General features: G+C 25.7%; 1 protein-coding gene across 11 annotated transcripts in view; it reads left to right on the forward strand.

Annotated features, from left to right (window-relative positions):
* Nucleotides 1–20,878, forward strand: part of LOC129989166 (calcium-dependent secretion activator-like) — a 72,289-nt gene that overhangs the window by 39,265 nt on the left and 12,146 nt on the right. For 7 of the 11 annotated variants that reach the window (XM_056097521.1, XM_056097530.1, XM_056097524.1 and 4 more), the window contains 5 exons: nucleotides 1,769–1,834; nucleotides 3,330–3,439; nucleotides 14,171–14,327; nucleotides 19,130–19,271; nucleotides 19,761–19,916. In XM_056097521.1, coding sequence (XP_055953496.1) covers nucleotides 1,769–1,834; nucleotides 3,330–3,439; nucleotides 14,171–14,327; nucleotides 19,130–19,271; nucleotides 19,761–19,916 — 631 coding nt within the window. The remainder of the gene's footprint in view (nucleotides 1–1,768; nucleotides 1,835–3,329; nucleotides 3,440–14,170; nucleotides 14,328–19,129; nucleotides 19,272–19,760; nucleotides 19,917–20,878) is intronic. The other 4 variants (XM_056097525.1, XM_056097526.1, XM_056097531.1 and 1 more) reach the window with 1 other exon arrangement.

Raw genomic sequence — 20,878 nt, forward strand, 5'->3', positions numbered from 1 at the left:
AAATTAAAATATATCGAATACAAATTAAGTCTTTTTTTTCTTCTTTTTGCTCGACCATATGCACTGTCTTTTATTATATATATTCACAACCTAACTGTTTAAATACAAACTAATAACTACACTGTTTCGTATCATGTAACAACATATGATAATATTTAATTTTAATTTTGTTTCTAGTTGCCAGTTAACTTTTAACTTTTTAAACATACTTTTGAGTTGGGGATTATTAATTTCAAAACTGTAAAGATATGAGGGAGAATTTCTAATTCCTTCTTTCTTAGCACTTTTTTGCGCATTTGTAGTGATGATAATTTGAGGATTGGTTATATTATAATTGTATTCGTATTGGTTATAGTATAAAAAATTTTTAATTGATGAAATATTTTCATAAAATTTTAATGTATATGTATATATTTCAGTCTAGCAATGAGTGAGATTTTCATAAAAATAAATTTAATAATAATATTATAAAATACAAAGCAATTAAAAAGTTATCTCTCATTTAAAAATATTTAAGCATTGCTTGATCAGTAAATAATCAGTAAAAATGTTGAAATTTGTGATGAATTTTAATGCAATTTTAAATAGGATGAAATCTTTTCAACTTAAATATGATATGGTTTGGTTTACATGTACAGTCTTTAACATTTTGATTTAATTTAAAATAAAACATGAAATGTTTAATTTTTACAATATTAATCAAAAAATTATTTTTCATAAAAAAATTACAGTTTGATAATTTTGAGATAAAATTAGTAACTATTCATTCTAACATATTGTAAAATATAAGTATTTGATAAATAATTTTTTTTACCAAAACCAGAATGAATGTAATTATATTGTAGATTAATAAACTGTAATTGTGTAAATTTAATAACAAAATAACAATAGGATTAAATAAATTTATCTTCCAATAGAAAATTAGCATGTTTTAAACATATATATATATATATATATGCAAAATACTTTTTTTTTCTGAAATTTGCAAATGATTTGTTTAAATTTATCTTAATTTTCTAGTGGAGATAAAATAATTAATATAAATTGTTTATCAAAATGCAACATCAAAGTCCAAATATATAATTGATCGATCTCACATATGTGCTATAAATTTATTTTCTCAAACAAAATTTGAAGTCTCTTGTAATAACATTTTATTGTATGCCTTTTTAAAAAAAAATTTTTATTGAAAATCCTACTTATCTCAAAAATTCACATACATAAACAGTGTGAATAACCTGATTAGATAAGATAATAAGATATTTAAACAATGCCATATTTATTTGTACTTGCATTTGGCAGCATTGTTGTAAGTGTTGTCAAATTTGGCCCTCAAAAAATTGCTTATATGCAGAGTTGTGGAATCAGTATTACCTCTGTTAACATAAAACCTTTATTTATTGAGTGATCAACAGTTGTTTTTATGTGCATGTCTACATGCAATTTATTTCTTAACTGATCAGCAACCGTTTTAGCAGTTATTTTTTTAGAAATGATATATTTCCGTAAGCATAATAAAACAGTGTTTCATATCCTTTTTGTTTCTAAGAATCGATTGCAATTTTATACAAAAAATTACATACTTTGTTTTGTTAGTTTTAGGCTTTTTTTTTTGTTTGTTTGTTTTCAGTGATTAACGGAGCTTTTTTACCAAAACATTTCATGCCTTTTTAAGTAATAGATCTCATCTTTTCCTTTCCTTTTGCTGACAATCTCTCTTTACCTCTCTTGTTTTCTGTTCCCTATTGTGCCTGCTTTCATGTTGTAGGAACAGAAGCTGCAAAGCAGCAGCAGCAACAACAACAACAGCAGCAGCAAATGCAAGAGGAGCAAGGTAATAAACTGTTAGTCAAGCATGCTTTGGAATCCTTTAAATCTTTTTTTCTGCTTGCCTTTGCCCCTTATTTCCAATATCAATATACTTTCAGTATACTCTTATTTGTGAAGGGTTTTGTGCCTTACTTGCAATGATAGAAAATATTAACTGTAAACATTGATTTATGTTATCTTGTTGAATATTTAATGTTTTAAAAAATATGAAAAAAAGTATTGTTAGAAAATTAAACTTTGGAAATTGAAGGAGTTCATATGCATTTTAGTGTTTACAATTACTTACAAATTTCTAAAATGATAGTGGTAAAGTTTTCATTTTAAAAGGGTATTCTGAAATTCAATATTTCTCTCTCTCTCTCTCTCTCTCTGTTTTTTTTGTTTGTTTTGTGACATTTTTTTCTGACTTTTATTATAATTAAAATTATGATTTCCAGTAAGCTATGCAGGTTGTGTAAATTGAATAGATTTTAATCATTTTGACTTATCTTTTATGATTTATTTTTTATAACCATTAGTCCTCAAACTAAATGAAATTAATAGTCTATTTCAATATATGTGCATATCAACTCTTCAAAAGAAATTGCATGAATCTCTCGGGTGTCATAAATTTATTTTCCCAAATAAAATTGGACATTGCTTTTGTTATATAAAACATCAAATTGATATAAGATTTAATATAATAATTAAATCATATAATTCATAAACTTATTTTTAAAATCAATTTAAATGATATAAAAATATTATATTATTCATATTTGTTTAATTTGAAATCTGAAGTAAGTTTATATGTACTCAAAATCAAAGCCCTTGAAATACAGCTTCAAAAATAAATTGATACATTTTTAAGTGGTGTAATAATTTTATTAAATAAATATTATTTTATAAAATAGTATTTATTTAATAAAATTATCATACTTCTTCCCCATTCTATTTTATTCTTTATTCTCCATTCCCTTCTATTTAATTTCTATTTTATTCCCCATTCCTTTCTATTTAAAATTATTATCAATTTATCCATTATTTACTTTTTTACTCTAAGTATGAAGTTATTTTCTTTCTCTTACAGAATTTGTAAAACTTTTGAATGTTTAATTTTATTTTCTGTTTCGTGTTAAAAAAAATTTCAAAAGAATCTTTTGAAAATTTTTCTTTTAATCATAAGTAAATATAATCTAAAAAATATAGACTAAGTTTTAGCTAATAAGTTTTTTACCAATGGCAATATTTAGTTAATTTAAAGGAATTGTCCAAATTGGTGTCATTGAAAAAATTAGTGTGATTATTTTTTAAATAGTATTTACTTATAAATATTTATCATTTGAATTCATTCAAGGTTAAAATGTTTTCACTTATACATATGAAATGATTATAATTTAAATACAGCATGATTATATTAATATCTAATATTATATGTATTTTATTTTAATTTATGTGTAATATATTTACTTTTAATATAATTATATGCCATTTTTAAATTGTTTTTCTATGAATTATAGAATCAGAAATGGATGAAAATGCATCTCCAAGCAAAAAACTTGAAGATTTGATTCATCTAGCTGAATTGTGTGTTGACCTTTTACAGCAAAACAATGAAAATTATGCTGAGGTGTGTTTGCTAAATAAATTCTTTCAGATAAAATGATTTTGAAATTTTGCATGTTAAGTTATGCTATATTAATGAGATGAATTCATTTTTAAAATGAAAGATTAGCCATATTGTGCATGTTATTGTATTTTCTACTATCGGGTTTTTTAAAAAATCAGTCAAGGCCAAGTAGTTAATTATTGCATGCTTATTGCAAGAATTTTATTAATTCTAAAATATATAACAGTCTCTTTACTGATATTTATAGTTAGTTGTTTTCTATAAATTTGTTTTGATATTTTTTTCATTTATATTATATATTGAATATTTTTAGCATTTCTATTAGAAAATGAACTATTCGACTGATCATTTCATGTGATCATGCAAAAAAGTTATTAAAATTCTAATTAGTTATTCTAAATTTTTTTACATTTTTCTGTTTAATCAAAATTTTTGACAAAATTTTTCAGTTTTTGCTATTAATAACTTAATAAAAATGTATAATAAAGTAGAAAATTTTTTAAAGTGGAATTTATTAGAAATCATGTAAAATATGTTTTAGTTTTTCAATATTTTTGATATTTACATAATATATTTTGTTGTAAAAATATTAAAATAACTTCAGCACTGTTTTAGAATATAAATAATCATAATTATTTTTGTGCTGTAGAAATCCTTTATGATTGAAAATACTTAGCATTTTTTTTTAATCTAGTGGTTGATACAATTTTTAAAATGTTTTTTATTTATATTAGGTGCAAAATATTAAAACGTTTTATTAACCTTTAAAAATTTGCTTCATTTATAACCTATGCCTGTGAAATATCATGTGAAAAATAATTAAAAGGAATATTTAATTATAAAAAAGCTTTCATTTACTAATTTGTTAATATTTTAATTTTTGCCATGAAGGAAGGTTCAGCATTTCTTGACTTTGAAATGGAGATATATTTTTGGAAATTTTATGTAGTATCTTTTTGCTTTGTTTCTGCCAAAAAACTAAGATAAAAACTACTGAAATTATTTTTCTTTTATCAAAACTCAGAACAAAAAGGGTATTTTTAAAATTATTTTATTAGAATTTTAAAACCATTAAAATAGAAAAGAGATGGGAAACATAATTTTTATAGGCTCATCTTATAATTTTGTAATTTACGTAAGAATAATTAGATTTTCAATCTTCTGTAAGATAATTTATATATTAAACATTCTGACAATATAAATATGATAATTGACAATTGTTTTTTTCTTAGTACTTATTTGTTTATTTTTTAATTTGAAAAGTAGAAAATAAAAACAAAAACATATCATTTCTATGGCACGAAACAGATAATTTTCATTGAAGTTTTTGTGTTTTATTTTTCATTAAGAGATACTTGGTAAATGTAATAGAAAAAAAAGTTTTTTTTTTTTTTTTTTTTTTTTTTTTCAGATCCTCATTTTAAAACTTTGAACTTTATTATTATTAATCTTGGATAATTAATTTCTAATGCATTGCAACTAAAAAATTTTTTATTCTTGCCTTAAATGATTAGACTTAATTCCAATTTAAAGAATAAAAGATGAATTATAGGGTCTTTTTTTTTTTCAGAAATTTAAAACCTACATGAAATTATATTTATTCACATGAAACACCCTTTTATAGATTATTTATAGTAATAAAAAATTAAAGTAGCATAAAACATTTTTTGAATAAAGTAGGGTGTTAGCTAAATACTTTCCTTTCCTGTTGAAAATGTTTTCTTCCAGAAAATCTTTATCTTTCATAGAAAATTGAAAAAAAAAAAAAAAAAAAAAAATCACGAGGAATGATTAATGCACTGTACAGGAATGCTCTGTATTCCAAGACTTCAGTACTATCATCATGAATCATTTTACTTGTAGTCTGCAAAAAGTAAGTTTTGAGAAGAACATGTTTTTAACAGAAAACATGACATGAAAAATATCATACACTTAAATTACTTTACTGAAGATATTGCAAGATTATTTTCGTGGAGGTAGGTTTCATTGTTTTCCCTTGCTTTGGATATTCTTGAATGAAGTTGAATGCTGCATGTTTATTGTTGCTACAATTTCCTCCTCGTCATTTGCATGCCTTCTTATTCGTACTGAATTGGAAAATTGTGATAACTGTTTAAATTTGATGTTGTACTAATGTATATTGTGTTTCTTTTTTTCTCTCTCTTTCTCTTTACCCTGCTCTTCCCTTCTTGGTGTTGCCTTAAATCTCGTCCTACAGGCCTTTCGATCGGTGAGTGTGCCCTTGTGTAGCCAATTCTTGCTTTTGTGCTGTACCCTTTACCAAACCTAATGTCCATTTAGCGCCTTTTTAACAAAAACACGTTTCTTGTCACAAATTAACAATTGAAAGGTGTAGTATGTGCAGGTTGGCAGAAGGCTTAAGAATTAGAAAAATTATTATTTGGTATACTTAGATATAAATATTTTAAACATTAAAAGTGGCAGTGGAATCTTCTCTATACATAGTGTTCATAAATTCTCAGTCAAAGCTAATAATTAAAAACAGTTTGAAACAAATGGTGATCGATTAACAGGGAATAAAAATACATTGTCAAACACAAAATAAAAAGCTGCCAAAAGATAATAATTGAAATAACTTCCAACTACACTGTAAAGTGAGAATATAATAAATCAGCATAGATATAAAATATTAATTGTAGTCCACATCTGACTGTTGTTTGCTACAGTTACAGCATAAAAATGTAAAGAAAATGTGAAGTTTACAATCCCATAACTAATTTTATTCACATATGGCTTTATTCAATTACTGATAAATCAGTCAATGTAAATATTAAAAAAAAATTATCCCTGTCTATTTTTCATTTCTGGTGCGTACATTTATCACATTTTCAAAAACCAAAATATCTTTGTAAATTTTATATTCAGAAATATGTAAATTGATGTGATTGTTGATGTTGGCTTGTTGTTGTTATTTTGAGGTATCTCTGGAAAATTTGAGAGGGGGTGGGCTGCAATCATTAATGGTATATCTAGGGGGTCACGAGCTTTCAAATAGGCGAAGTCGATTTAGTGGTTGGAGCAGAGAGTCATTCCCATGTTTTTTCCATGTAGAAAATATATAAAGAAATAATGTTTATGAATATCTTCCGTAAATGGAAGATATCGAAGGTAACATTTAAGAATGGATATTATGTAAGGTAAACAATAATTGGTGGCTTATCCATATTCCACGTACTTTTAAATGTAATGAAAAGTGGCAAAACTGGTGATATAGTGAGTAGGACTGGAGAATTTAATCATGTTTCTTTTTTTTTCTTTTCTTTTTCAATAGAGAATGTGCAGAGAAGTAAAGATATTGAGATTTCTTTCAAATATAGGGTTATGGTGGGAAAACTGAGATAATCGATTGTATATTTAAAGGACCTACTCCTTCATATGAAATAAAAATTGCCTAAATCGGTACAATGGTCAACCAACTGGAAAATTGTTTGTTTCTTTGGAAATTCTTTGTTTTTCCTAATTTTTTTTAATATATAGGTTGATCTTTTCTCATAAAGGAATTTGTCTTACTTACTTTATTTGTAATTTTTTATATATTTTGATTATAATAGAACTTTTACCTCTCATATTTTTATTAATAACACAAAATATTTTATTATTTAAAAATCTTTGCATGAGGATGGCTTGAATAAAACTGTTGTGGAAACTAGTTCAAAATGCTAAAAAGTTGAGAGAATTTGGTTTTGAAGAAAAGTTAGTGATACCTCAATTTCGGTAATCTGGCATTTACCATGGAAAATTTGTATTTCTGCATAAAATTCCCATTTACTTGACTTTTAGATTTATTAAATTTCGACGTTTTTTATACACATTCTAATTATTGTGGTTCTACAAATTCTTATGACCTGGATGGCAACTTTCATATCATTTTTATCTCTTGATTCAGCTTTCTGAGCTATTTTGTAGAACCTCAGGCTGATTATTCTAATAAAGTCTCTGATGGTTTTCTTTATTATTGATTTATATGCATTACATTCTGTTATTCAGATTTGAAAAAGATGTCTTGTATTGCATACTAGTCACTATTGACTGTCAATTGTTTCACATGGGATATTGGTTATCTTTAATTTCAGTTACATCGTTTAGATATAATTTCATATCCATGCAGTGAAATTACGAGACATTAAAAATGTCTCACTTTAAATGTCTGGCATATGAGCCACTCATTATGCGGTACTATTTTTAACTTCGGTTTTTTTTTTTTTTTTTTTTTTTTTTAATATCTTGTAAGCTACACTGATATTAAGCAAACTGATTCTTTTTTAACTTCCAACAATGGAAGAAATCTTCGCGATCAAATAGTTAATGAAACAGTGAAAACAGTTGGGACTTCTGGACGATAATATAATCTGTATAGTTGGAAAGTAGGCAATATATCTATACTTATAATAAAGCTGAGTGTGTGTGTATTTGTCGTTGCTCTACAGGCCAGACCGTTTGACCTACAGCCACCAAATTTGGCACATATATACATTGTAGGGCGGTAATGTGCACTTCAGAGCGATTTTTTTTAATTTTTAATTAAAATTTAAGAGAAATTTTTACATTTCTTTTTCTTGATAAGTTCCAAAAATATTATACAAAATTGATTTTTGCATTATATTGGAGTTCAGACAATAATCTTTTCATTGATACTAATGTTTTAATCTATAAATTAAATTTATATTTTTAATACATTTATTAAAATTCAATTATACTTTTAACAATTTATTTCACCCAAAATAAAAATAAAATTTAACCTGCGATGTCAATTATGCCAGTGGGAAAAAATTAGCTTTTATCAATGTGTTGCCATAACTTTGATGAAAGCTGAAATTAAAAAATAATTTAACATATTAATAACATTAAACATTATTTAAAGTGTAATTTTCAGTACATGTCTGTATGAAATGAAATAAATATCAAATATATTTTCTAAAGAGTAAATGAGACACTAAATTTTCTATGATATTTTATAATACCTATATTACTAATTCAATAAAAGTTTTATTTAAGGTTAAATATAATTTAATATATTCAAGATATCCACTCGAATCAGGGCCCAACAGCTAATTTGTAAATCTTTTGTAATAGACATACATCTGCTAAGAGAAGAGTCTAAATGAAATAATTACATTTTATCTAATTTGAGTCAATAAATGCTCTGATGAATACAAATTTAAAATTTTTACATATATCATCTGAACTATGAATCATTTGTAACAAAATATTTTTGAGATGCTGATATTTTTATTAAAAAGAATTACATTCCGCTCAACTAAAATTGATCACTAAAGCTGACCAATTTATAAAAACTTGTAAATTACTATTTTATAAGAACAGACAATTTTAGACTACTTCGTCGACCATCTCAAACAAATTAGTATGATTTCATGTGCAGAAGATAGATACGTTTTTATTTAAAAGTTGGAGTGCTAAGAATTTTTTGCAAAATATGATTCCTTAGGAAGAAAAGACTGTTTAAAATTTAAACTTCATAATTTTTGAAGTATTTTTTATAAACCGAAAAATAAAATATTATTATTGACACCATTTAAATTCTTTTTAGAATTAAAACTAAAAACTGAATGAATCTGTAATACTTTTATTGAATAATTTTTTGAGAAATTATAAATTAAAAAAATTATTCTGTAGTTCATATAAGACGTCCATACTTTCTGTTTTTAGTTCTCATATTTTTTTTTAAAAAAAGGACAGGCTTGGTTTCATTAAAAAAAATGTCTTTATATTAATTGCAGTTTAATCATTTCCACTTTAATTTAAAATTGAATTTTATGACCTCGGGTAGAAAATTAGAGATATTGTTCAATGAACAGAACGGCTTAAAGCCTGCATAATAGTATAAGTGATATATATGACTATCAAAATTTCAAGCTTAAAAATATTTTGCTGAAACGCCTATTATGAAACCAAGTTACATAAAATATTTAATTGAAAATTTTAAAGAACATTAAATTGGCGAATTGGTTGGACGCCAAAGGCGGTTAGTATGTATGTATATATATAATATGCATATGTATATTATGGAATGATATCTCTTTATTTATTTTAAATCTTCCATTTTTTTTTTCAATTTTAAATTAATCCATGTTACTTTATTCTAAACTTTTATCTTATTTCCTGATCTAAATCTCACTTTTTCGTTTAATTATTTCTTATATCTGCTTTTAAAATTGGATGATTGGTGCAGTTTCTCACCCGAGCTAAGGTATAAAAGTCAATAACACCTGTGCATTCCTTACAAAGATACCTGAGATTCCCTTTCCTAAGTCGACACATGTCAAAGCAATCCCTATTGGAATCTCTTAGTAAAATCATTTACGGAAAGGTTACTTTCACTTTGCTCTTGTATAGCAATGTAAACAGATTCGTATTTTTATCATTGCTCTTCCAAGTGTCGTGCTTGTTGTGGTGAAATAAATTAAATTTTATTCCTGAAGCTTTCATCTTGTATATAAAATTGTCAAAATTCAACGAAAATTTACGTGGCTATTAAATTGTTGCCATTAAAAAGACATTTAAAAAATTGAAACAATGTAAAATTAATTTTTAGCAATAAGGTTTTTGAAAGTTATAGCAAAAAAACGCCGAAATTCAGCTCAGCCTTTAATTAAAATTCTAATCAAAATTTTTAAAAATCCCTCCGAGCTGCATATTTCCACCTTTCAAGGTATATATGTGCCAAATTTAATAGCTATAGGACAAATGGTCTGGTCTGTAGAACACCAACGAGCACACTCATACATACATACACACATCTTTATTAATAGTAGAGATTGTAATGTTATATTTTTATTTTTTCTAGAATGATATCAAAACTAACTGAAATTATCTAATCTTATTGATGCTTAGAAAAAAAGATTTTAATTTGATTAAAGATTTTAATTTAATTAAACGGGAGAAAATTTCTGTTGAACAACGAGATTTAATAAAAATTATTCATTCATTCCAAAAAATTTCTTTGGCTGAATATTAAATACTAATATATAAAATCTGCAGAAATTTTTTTTTTTTAATTTTGAAAGATTTGATTTAATGTTTTACTATAATCTTGTAATAATTATTCTTAACTGTACAAATTAATATATGTAGCCTACTAAGAAGCTGATGAATAATTTGCTTCACAGCAACTATTAAATATTTACACCAACATCTATTAGTAGAAGAGTGACAATATTCTAAATACCATACAATATTGTGAAGATATAGTGACAATGTTGTAAGACATTTTATGGTATCAGGATCTTCACAAATATGTAAGCTCTATTAAATTATCTTTAAACTAGCAGCATTAATTAAATTCCTATTCCTGGGCTATAAAATTGAAATTCTGTATGCCTGTGGGATTAAAGATGACCTTTTGACTAGGGTTTATACAAAAACCAACTTTTTGAAAAACCGGTTATCGTATTCAGTATTTCCAAAAAACTGGTTTTCGAATTTTTTTTCAAAAAAAAAAAAAGAATAAGAAAAATAATTTTATTTATATAAAATAACAAAAAATAAATATCAAAGCCAAAATATAAAAAAAAAAAATTAAAAATTAAATATACATATTACTTACACAAATTAACGAAAATTCAAACAAAAATTTCAAATAATATTTATATTATTTTCACTAATTTTAATTTCTTCTAAAAAAATAGGATGTTGAAAAACAAAATATCCCCTGAACAGTGACTGAATCTTGTTCTTACTTTGGACACAATATTGCCTGAAATTGAAAATACTCGTTCACTATCTTCTGAGCTTGGTTTTAAAGTTTTCATGGCGTCAAATAACAAATCTAAGTTTTTTTTGTTCTTTTATTCGTTGCATCAAATAGTGAAAATTCAGTTTTCAGTCAGTGTCTTTGGATTTGCAAATTTTTCTTCAGGGTCTTCAAGAAACTTATGAATTGATTTTTCCATGACTTTTTTTTTAAAAAGCATTATTGTGATAGGTAGTTTCTTCAATTTGCTCTTCATCAGAATCGGTTTCCATAAGAATTTGGAAATATTCTAGATAATATCTTTCCAAATAACTTAATAATTTCGATTTTTGAAAGTACGGTAGATTTCTTCGTTGAACTAGAAATATTTTGAGTTGATAGTTCTACTTGTCTTCTTTCTTGAATTCGTTCTTCATAAAATTGATTGCTATGCTTTCATTGCATAGAATAAATAGCAAATCAAACAAGTTTAAAATTGATTTTTGCATAATAATATGAATTCTTTAAACAGGTTTTCTTAGTTTAAAAACTGGTTTTCAAATGTGATAAATTTACTTTCAAAAAACTGGTTTTTTAAAAACCAGGTTTGAAAAAATGTCAAACCTTACTTTTGACAGATTGAAATAAAATTTTTACATATGGACTGAGGAAAATAAAACATTAAAAATGTTCCTTTTCCCAGAAAGTGGTGGGGATGATTTGATGCACACACAAAACAACTTAGAAACTGTGTAAGCAAAATAAGTAAATCTGTATAATTATGGCAGGGATGATGCTTATGTTAATATTATGACTATATTTTATATTGACTGAATAACATGATTATAGAAAACTTACATATCTTCCATCATTAATTTCTTGAATAAATTATTACTGTTAGAAGAAATGAATTTTATTTTTCTGACAGCTGTTTGAAATTCATTTACCAAAACTGAATTAGGAAAAAAAATTATTGACTTATTTCTTTTACTAAAATTAAAATTCTTAATAAAGCTATTAAATAGTATTCAGATTTTGCATGTTTCTGGAACAATTTTATATTCAGTTAATGATTATATGATTCGAATTATATACCCAAATTAAGAATCCTTTACCTTATTTTTAATATTTTAATTATTCCTCTCTCTTGCCCCAAAAAAGTATATTGAACTGTATAGAAAAAAAAAAAAAAACTGATAATGCAAATTTATAAACTTTCTTAGTCTTTTTATCTTTGTTTGTATTTAAATTCGTTATATTTTTGCAAAACAATATTCTACTTCAATTTTTAGATATTGAGAAAAATCCTTCCTTTGGGGAGTAATTTTTAAGTGAAGATGTTTTTAAATTTAGTCTTTTTTTTAAAAAATAAACCTTTCAATGTACATTACATTTATTTATTCACAAAAAAATATGGTGTTAAATACATTTTCTGTAATAACTTACTGATTCATTATCTAAGATATGTAATTTGCATTTTATGATGATATTATATTTTAAGTAGCAAAAGATCTTTATTCCTTTTTTTTAAACTTAAATTTCAAAATAAGAATATACTTATATCAGTTCAATTCATTGAAATAATTTAAGTATAGAGTTTTATCTTGGTGTGGTAGTAATAATAGATATTACAAATTACTTTTGAAATAAAAATTACTGGTTTTAAAAAATTTTAAGTATTTTAATTTTTTTTGTTTTACATTTATATTTAACAAAGCAATAACAATATTTGGCATCGTTATTTCCTTTATTTATTTTAATTCACAAATAATATTTTTCTCAGTTCTTTTAATGCATTTTTACTTCATTAATATCTTTTTTTAGTATGTATATTAAAAAAATAATACGTAAATTTTTAAAAAATGACTATTCCACCCACATAATTCAGTCATTTCAAATAAATCTTCAAATTTTGATTTTTCATTTGATGTTGTATTTTTAAATGTTTTCTTATTTCCCAACACACATTAACCTTATGTGTTTAAAAAAATATTTGATGTTGTACTGCATGATTGTAATTGTTCACTGCTTTTGTATATTTGTTTTTGCATGCAGTGAACTTGTTCATTGTTCCTGCTTGAGCATTAAATGTTGTATATGGTGTTGTTTCTTGTGATATTAAATGTGATTATGTTTTCTGTTTGCTTCTTATATTAGGATGCGGTGAGTATGGATGTTATTTATTTATTTGGATTGAGCTATTCCCCTTCTAATTCACATGAAAGCAATGAAACCTGCATAAAATTGTTTGAGAAAAACATTCCATTTCCTGTTTCATTTTTCAAAGATTATTGGATACATTAATTTCTCTAAATTTGTAATGAAATGCTTGATAAACATTTAAATTCAAAATTATTCATATAGGAAAAAAATGTAAAAGATATAGTACTAATAAAAATTAATAACCTGTTATATTTAAATTATTTATTAAATTCTGATATTTTTATTTAGTTTATTTCAATATTATCAACGCAGTTTATATTTATGTAAAGTAAATATTATTGTAAAGACCATGAGTTATATCTGCTCCAATATTTTTTTTTTTTTTTTTTTTTCAAATTCCTTCTTGGTTAGGAAATTTTATTATTTTACCTTAAACTTTAAAAATAATTTATTTTTTGTGAAATTTATCACCAGTATATTTTTTTTTATTTTATACATAAAGAACTATTTAAGAATATGTTAAGTTACCAGATATTTTCTTTTCTAAAATGAATTCTATTAAACTATATGGAGTCTATTAATTATTTTTAATATCATTTTCATAAAATGATATTAAAAATAATTAATAGACTCCATATAGTTTAATATTATTTAGTTAATATACTCCATATAGTTTAATAATAAAAAATTTTCATAAAATGAAATTTTTTTATTTATTTAATTAGTAAAATTTATATTAACACATACACATTTAAAACCGAGTACCAATTTGGTATCATGGCGAGAAGATCCATTTTTTTTTCCTTTAATTTGCTGATTTATGAGTTCTTTTTACGAATTTGAACATTGTGTTTTAGGCTTTTGCATGGTTCAGTGATCTTCTTGTTGAGCATGCAGAGATCTTCTGGTCATTGTTTGCTGTAGATATGGATACTGTTCTAGCTGAGCAACCACCTGATACATGGGATAGTTTTCCAGTCTTCCAAGTTCTGAATGACTACTTACGAGTAGATGGTACTTTCTTTAATTTATGATATTGATATTTGAGTTCCAAAGCAGAGAAATGTTAATTTCAAAAAAATAAATATATGATTTTATACACTAGGTCTTTATTTTACAACAGTGAATAATAAAGGAAATTTCTCTTTGGGGGGGGGCCTTCGTTTTTAAACAAATAGAATAAAATAAAATTTAAGGAATTCTGGTACTAATTATCAGTTTTAATAATATCCAGCAAGCAGTATTTGCTTTAATAATATGTTAATTGATCAGTCTTATTCTATACCGCCATCTTATGTAAAGGTCAGCAACCATCATTAAATTTTTTTAAAAATTGCTTGTGTTTTAAAACTAGTAGTTAATTTTAATCATTAAGGCTCCATGATATGTTGGATACAAGATCTTGCATAATGACCTTACAATTAAATTTATTTTGAATCATATCAAAATGCACTGCATTTTGCTGCAAAAACTCTGCCTTGACTGATTTTTTTTTCAAAAATTTACCTCTGATTCATAATAAACCTCTTCAGGGTCTCCACACTTTTATCTTACTACCTGAAACTCCCCAATGCAGCCTCATTCCATTTTGAGGCATTCATTCCATTGCCCTCAAATAGTCTTGTGCTATTTTGGGGCGTTCATTCAATTTATGATAAAATTATACTGGCAATAAATACTCTACTCAAAGGTTCTTTATGCAGTAGGAAAAAAATGAAATATTGTTATATTTTATTATTTTTGACTATTTTTTCATTGGAACATTTTAATTTTGGAACATAATTTTGGATCATAAATTTTAATAATTTTGGATAAACTAATCAATGAAAATTATTTTATTATGTACAGTTTTGTATAATATATTTCAATAAATATGAAAAAAATTAAGATATTAATCCTACATTTATTATTTTTGAATTTTAAATTTATTAAATTTTGATAAATATTCAAAATTTTTAAAAATTAAAAAGTTTTAAATTTTAAATTTTTTGTAATAATTTCTAATTTTTTTCAAAATTGAACAATTTCCAAAAGTTAAATTTTTTTTTCTTTATCCTTTTTTAATTTTCATTTAATTATATTAAATTATAATATAATATTCTTTATATTAAATTATATTTTCATTTATTTCCTTTAAATATGTTATAAAAACATCCAAAATATTCATAAAAGTTACTACAAAAGTGGAGGTTGTTAATGTATTGTTTTAAAATCTTGCTTTTGAGTACATTAAAGAATGCAGTAATGAATATTAGCCAGTTTATGTGGTATTACAAAAAATATGACTAATCAAAACCCTAATCTAAGAGTCTAATCTGAAGAGCGTTCTAAGAAATGCCATGCTTTATTAGGAGGGTATCAATAACTAAGTGCTCACCAAAGAATAGATTCTGTCTTTGAAGGTTTTTGAATTGTGTGGATGAGCTCAGCAGTATTGTGTTGTTGTTGTTTTATTAATGATTTGATGTTTGCTTGTGTATTGTTGATTTGTGCAAGTCCTGTCTTTGTGTGTGCTTCACATGCGTTTATGTTGCCTGTGCTTGGTTCTTTTCTTTTTTTGTAAAAAATGTTATTTGTTTCTGTTCTTGTTACACATCTTGCACCGTCGAGCCACTGGGCGATTTCCGTAACAATATCTGCCAAAATGAAGGATTATGCAATTCCAAGTGATTGAAGAATGCTAACAAGTATTTTAGGAGTAACATCATCAACCGCTTTTTAATTATGTTTTTAATCTGCTTGATTAAAAAAGAGATGTATTGGCAGGCAAATTTTTATTTAAAAAAGTTTTAGACAAAAAAAAAAAAAAAAAAAGATTCTTGTAGGAAATATTTTATTGAATTTTTATTGACAGTTTGTCTAATTAGCATGCAGGTGTTCCATACACAAATTTCAAAAAAAAAAAAAAAAAACCATTTATAATGTATTTTAAAAATCAGATATTTTAAATGTTTCTGCATATTTACATATAGTTCGTCCAGCATAAGACAAGGTATGCCTGCCCTAAGGCAGATTTTGTCCGCCTTAGCATAAATTTTTAAAATTTTATGTTTGAACTTAGGGCTTAATTTGACCGCCTTTGGGGACAAAGTATAGGTTTGCGTTAAATACGATCAGACACTTATGATAAATATTATATCGGACGATTCATTTTTGATAATTTATTAAAATTGACTCATCTGATGTCATGCAATGCTTATTTCACAGATGTCTTATTATAGCAGATGAACTATAATTTCTTTTGAGAGATAGTATTCAGATTCGTTGTACTAGAAAATTAATTAACATTCAATAGAATAAAACTAGAAACATGTAGAGATGATATGACAGATTAAGCAAATAAAAATGAGTTTGTTTTCTGCTCGAAAAAAAAAAAAAACAGTTTGTGTGCATTTTTGTATAAAATGGGGTCTTCAATCAAAATGAAAATAAATGGATCAATTATCTCTATCACTATTTTTTAAAAAAAGACAGTATTTAATGCAACACTTCGCATTTTGATCTTATTTAAATAATCTGTATAGAAAATTTCTTCGAAAATTGGACATTTTAAAAGTATATGTTATGGGAGGAAAAAAATGCAATCGTTGAAATTTACAAGTCCGTTTGTATAAACATAGTTCATTATGAGAATTAATGAATAAGTTAATTGCTTAGTCCAACCTAAAAAGGATATATTATAATTCAAATTGAGAGATCTTATTTAATCATAAAAGCATTTAGAGTAGTGCGTTTCTAATTTTAGTATTTTAGATGGTGAACAACCTTTGCAGAACTCGCGGGTACCCGAGACTTTCATATTTTTTATAAAATAAGAGGGTTTGCGAACAGATTTAAGGGACAGTTACAGACATTAATATATCGGAATAACTTTATTGATGCATTCAATTTTACTTAGTCATATACGAAATATGCAGAGAAAAGGTATTGTTATCGTCATAACATTGGAACACCAGATTCGGACGAATCACCATGTTTCAGATTTTCTTGATTTTGGCAAACTCAATTTTGGAATAAAAACAGTGCTTCTAAAACGTTAATTCAAAAACGCTTTCAACTAGACACATGAAATTTGGTATGTTGTCTTTACACCAAATTTGTAATTTTATATAAATTTAGGAAGATGACCATTACCAGGAAATGTGTCTGCCTTTGTTCAAATGAACATTATAACTGCTAAGAGTTATATGAATATTTCGTTCACAGTATTATTTAATTTACAGATCTGTATCAAATTTTGAATCTTATTCGACTGCGAGTTGATTGTCTGCATATTCATAAACATGTAAATGCAATAACGTAGACTAACGAAACAATAATGTATTATTGTGGGAGTGATGGCCAAGCAATAGCAAGTTCGAGTTAGTTGATAGTGAGAATTTAAGGAGTGACAATATAGTTACGTTAATGATGATACACAAATTATGATGAACAAATTGAAGATGACAAATTTACAGGATGAGACTACGATAATCAGGTTCAGAGCTAACATAAAAGTTCGTCTTAAACAACTCGTCGTAATAGTTCATCTTCGCATCGACTCATCGTGACATCAACTGATTGCAACTCTCTTTTCCTCCGCCAGAGGTGCTGCTCAATAGCAGGAAGTGAGGTACATAGCACCACATTATCTTGTTACTAAAATTGTAATTCTGGTTCAAAATTTGGTCCAATAGGTCAACAAAAAGGCATTAAAAATATTTAAAAGGTATATATGGTTTTTCTTACTGTAAATCAAGGTGCATGCACTCATAAAGTGCGGGACTTTACTCAAACTAAACACTTTATAATGATGGAGGAAGAGGAGTAACACTTTTATTATAGAGTTTGCAGGAAAATGTCTAGATGACCACCTCGTTGGTATATTAATATTAATTAATGTAATTTATTAATTTTAGAATTTATCTATTTATCAAATGTAATATTTGTATTTATAAAAGCATTAGCTGGTAATATAAAGGTATTAGCTACTCGTGATTAAAATCTTTTCATGTGTAATATTTTTAACGTAAAAACTATTTTTGTAACAAAAACTTTTTTTCTTCTTTTTTTGTATGCCACAAAATATACGGGTAGAATATTGGCGATTTTTCGCTTTTGAGCCCATTGGTTTTCGCTTTTAGGGTTATTAGGAAATGATAAAGAAGGTTGTCACATTTAGCGACTTATCGCCAACAAAAAGTTACAATTAGCACAAATGTCCGCTATGTACCCGATTCTCCTTTCTTGGACAATCAAGGGTCGTAAAAAGTTATGGCCCGAAGATTTATTGTCTGAAGTGTTTATCGTATGCTTTTAATTAAAATTCATATATCAATTGAACCAGACAATTTTTAAAAAAACGATAACTAATTTTCTAAATAAATTATTAAATTTATTACATATTAGTATTGTTGACAATGTCTTTATTTGAGCTATTGATTTAAGCTTAATTTTAAGCAAAGTAAAATCACTACTTTAAGACCAATAAAAACGTTCTAAAATGATGTATTAGAATAAAAGAAAAATTTAAAAGATTAACATTAAAATAATTCAAAGTGTAAAAAAAAAAAAAAATCCTGTTAGTTTCCAATTAACTTAATTAATTTTTATATCTTCAAAAGTTGGCAGTGTTCAACTTTTATACAACTTTCTTACAGTTTATATAAGTAATTCTTATATAATTACTATACAAAATTTATTTGAATTCATCTCAAGAGTTCTTAGGAAGAGATGTGGTACATATATACATAATCAAGGTGGCTTTTTTTTATATGTAAAAGCGTTAAATTAATATTATATAAAAAAAATATATTTTTTCTGTTCCTCTTTCATAGAAAATCTATGTGGTGGGCGATTTCATCAACATCTTCGTGATACTTTTGCACCTCAAGTTGTGAGGTATGTTGATCTGATGGAATCCTCCATTGCTCAGTCGTTGCACAAAGGATATGAGAAAGAAAGGTGGGAACTCAAAGGGTGAGTAATGACCTTTCACTTATATTCTAAATTTATCAGTGAGCCTTTGGCATTTTCAGTAAAATTCATTTATAAAATTGCTGATCTATTTAGAGAAACATTAACTTTACTGAGAACATGATGTTCTGGATTTGATTTTATGGAACCACAAAATTTACTCGCGGAAAATTGGCGATTTATCGCTTTTGAAGCATCAATTTTTCGCTTTTAGGGTTATTAGATAATGATAAAGAGGGTTGTCACAGTTAGCGATTTATCGCCAAAAAAAAGCTACCACTTGGCGCAAATGTACGTCATGTACCCGATTCTCCTGTCTAGCTAATAAAGGGCAAGCTCGTAAGAAGTTATCACCCGAAGAAGCACAAAGTAGAAAACGGGATACATATAAATTATTTATAGTTTATACATAATATTTCATTAATGAAACCCTTTTTTTAATGTATTACTAATTTTTTCTTATTCATTGTAATGAATACATTCTATCCCCAGACATGGTTGCATTACTTCAGAAGATCTTTTTTGGAAGTTAGATGCTCTTCAATCTTTCATCCGAGATTTGCATTGGCCTGATGAAGTTTTTGGAAAGCATTTAGAACAAAGATTAAAATTAATGGCTTGTGATATGATAGAATCTTGCATCAATAGGTAGGCATGATTTATTTATTTAAAAACAAGATTGTTTACAAGTTTTCTAGAATAGTAGTATTTTTATTTGCCTAGCAATCTTTTAGTTTTCTCATGTGCAAAGTGCATAAAGTTTTGTGATCATAAGAAGGAGGGGGGAAAAAAAAGGAAGAAGAAGAAAGCCTTGAGCTTAAAGGTTGAAATTTTATTCTGTGCACCAAATTTATAGATTTCATCAAATTTTGAATGAAATCCATTCAGAGGAATTTGTTCAATAGCAAGTGAACACAATAATTATGAAACATAATGAGCTAGATAAGTAAAATTTGGTCCATGGATTTAACATCTAAAGTGTAGGTCTACCAGGGAATTAATGTTTATCAGTCTGTTCCTTTACATGCATATAAACATGAAAACTAAAACACAATGACTTAGATAAATTTTGTATGTGAATGTTTTACTAAAATTGTGTTGTATAAAATTTTGTCTTTAATTGGTCAACAAAAGGGTATCCAAAATTCACACTCAATTTTCATTATTGTACTCCAAAGTACAAAAGACTTATTACTAAATTCTAGAAACAAAAGTGTGCGCGTTATGGCATTCATGGTCTTCCTCCTGCCTCTCAGTGTTTATTGTTGGGAAGGAGAATAACTCATGTGTTTGGAAATATGCAGGGGAAAAAAAAAAAAAAACACTTCTACTAGTTTTGTATTCATTTTTTTTTTTGTTTGTTTGTTTTAAGAATATACCCACATTTTTCAGATTGTGGTAATTTGTGTGTGTGTGTGTGTGTTGAGGTTTATGTAAATATGCATAATGAGTATTCATTTTATAAAAAAAAATCTGTTTGTTCATTTTATAAAGAAAAGATCTTGCAAAGAGATCTTCAAAGAAATTTAAAAGGCTATACCATATTAAAAGGATTTTAGTGTTTTCTTTATGATAAATTTTATTGTAAAAAATATTTTGTAATGAGAATT

The sequence above is a fragment of the Argiope bruennichi genome, chromosome 10 (assembly GCF_947563725.1).
Source record: "Argiope bruennichi chromosome 10, qqArgBrue1.1, whole genome shotgun sequence".
Lineage (NCBI taxonomy): Eukaryota > Metazoa > Arthropoda > Arachnida > Araneae > Araneidae > Argiope > Argiope bruennichi.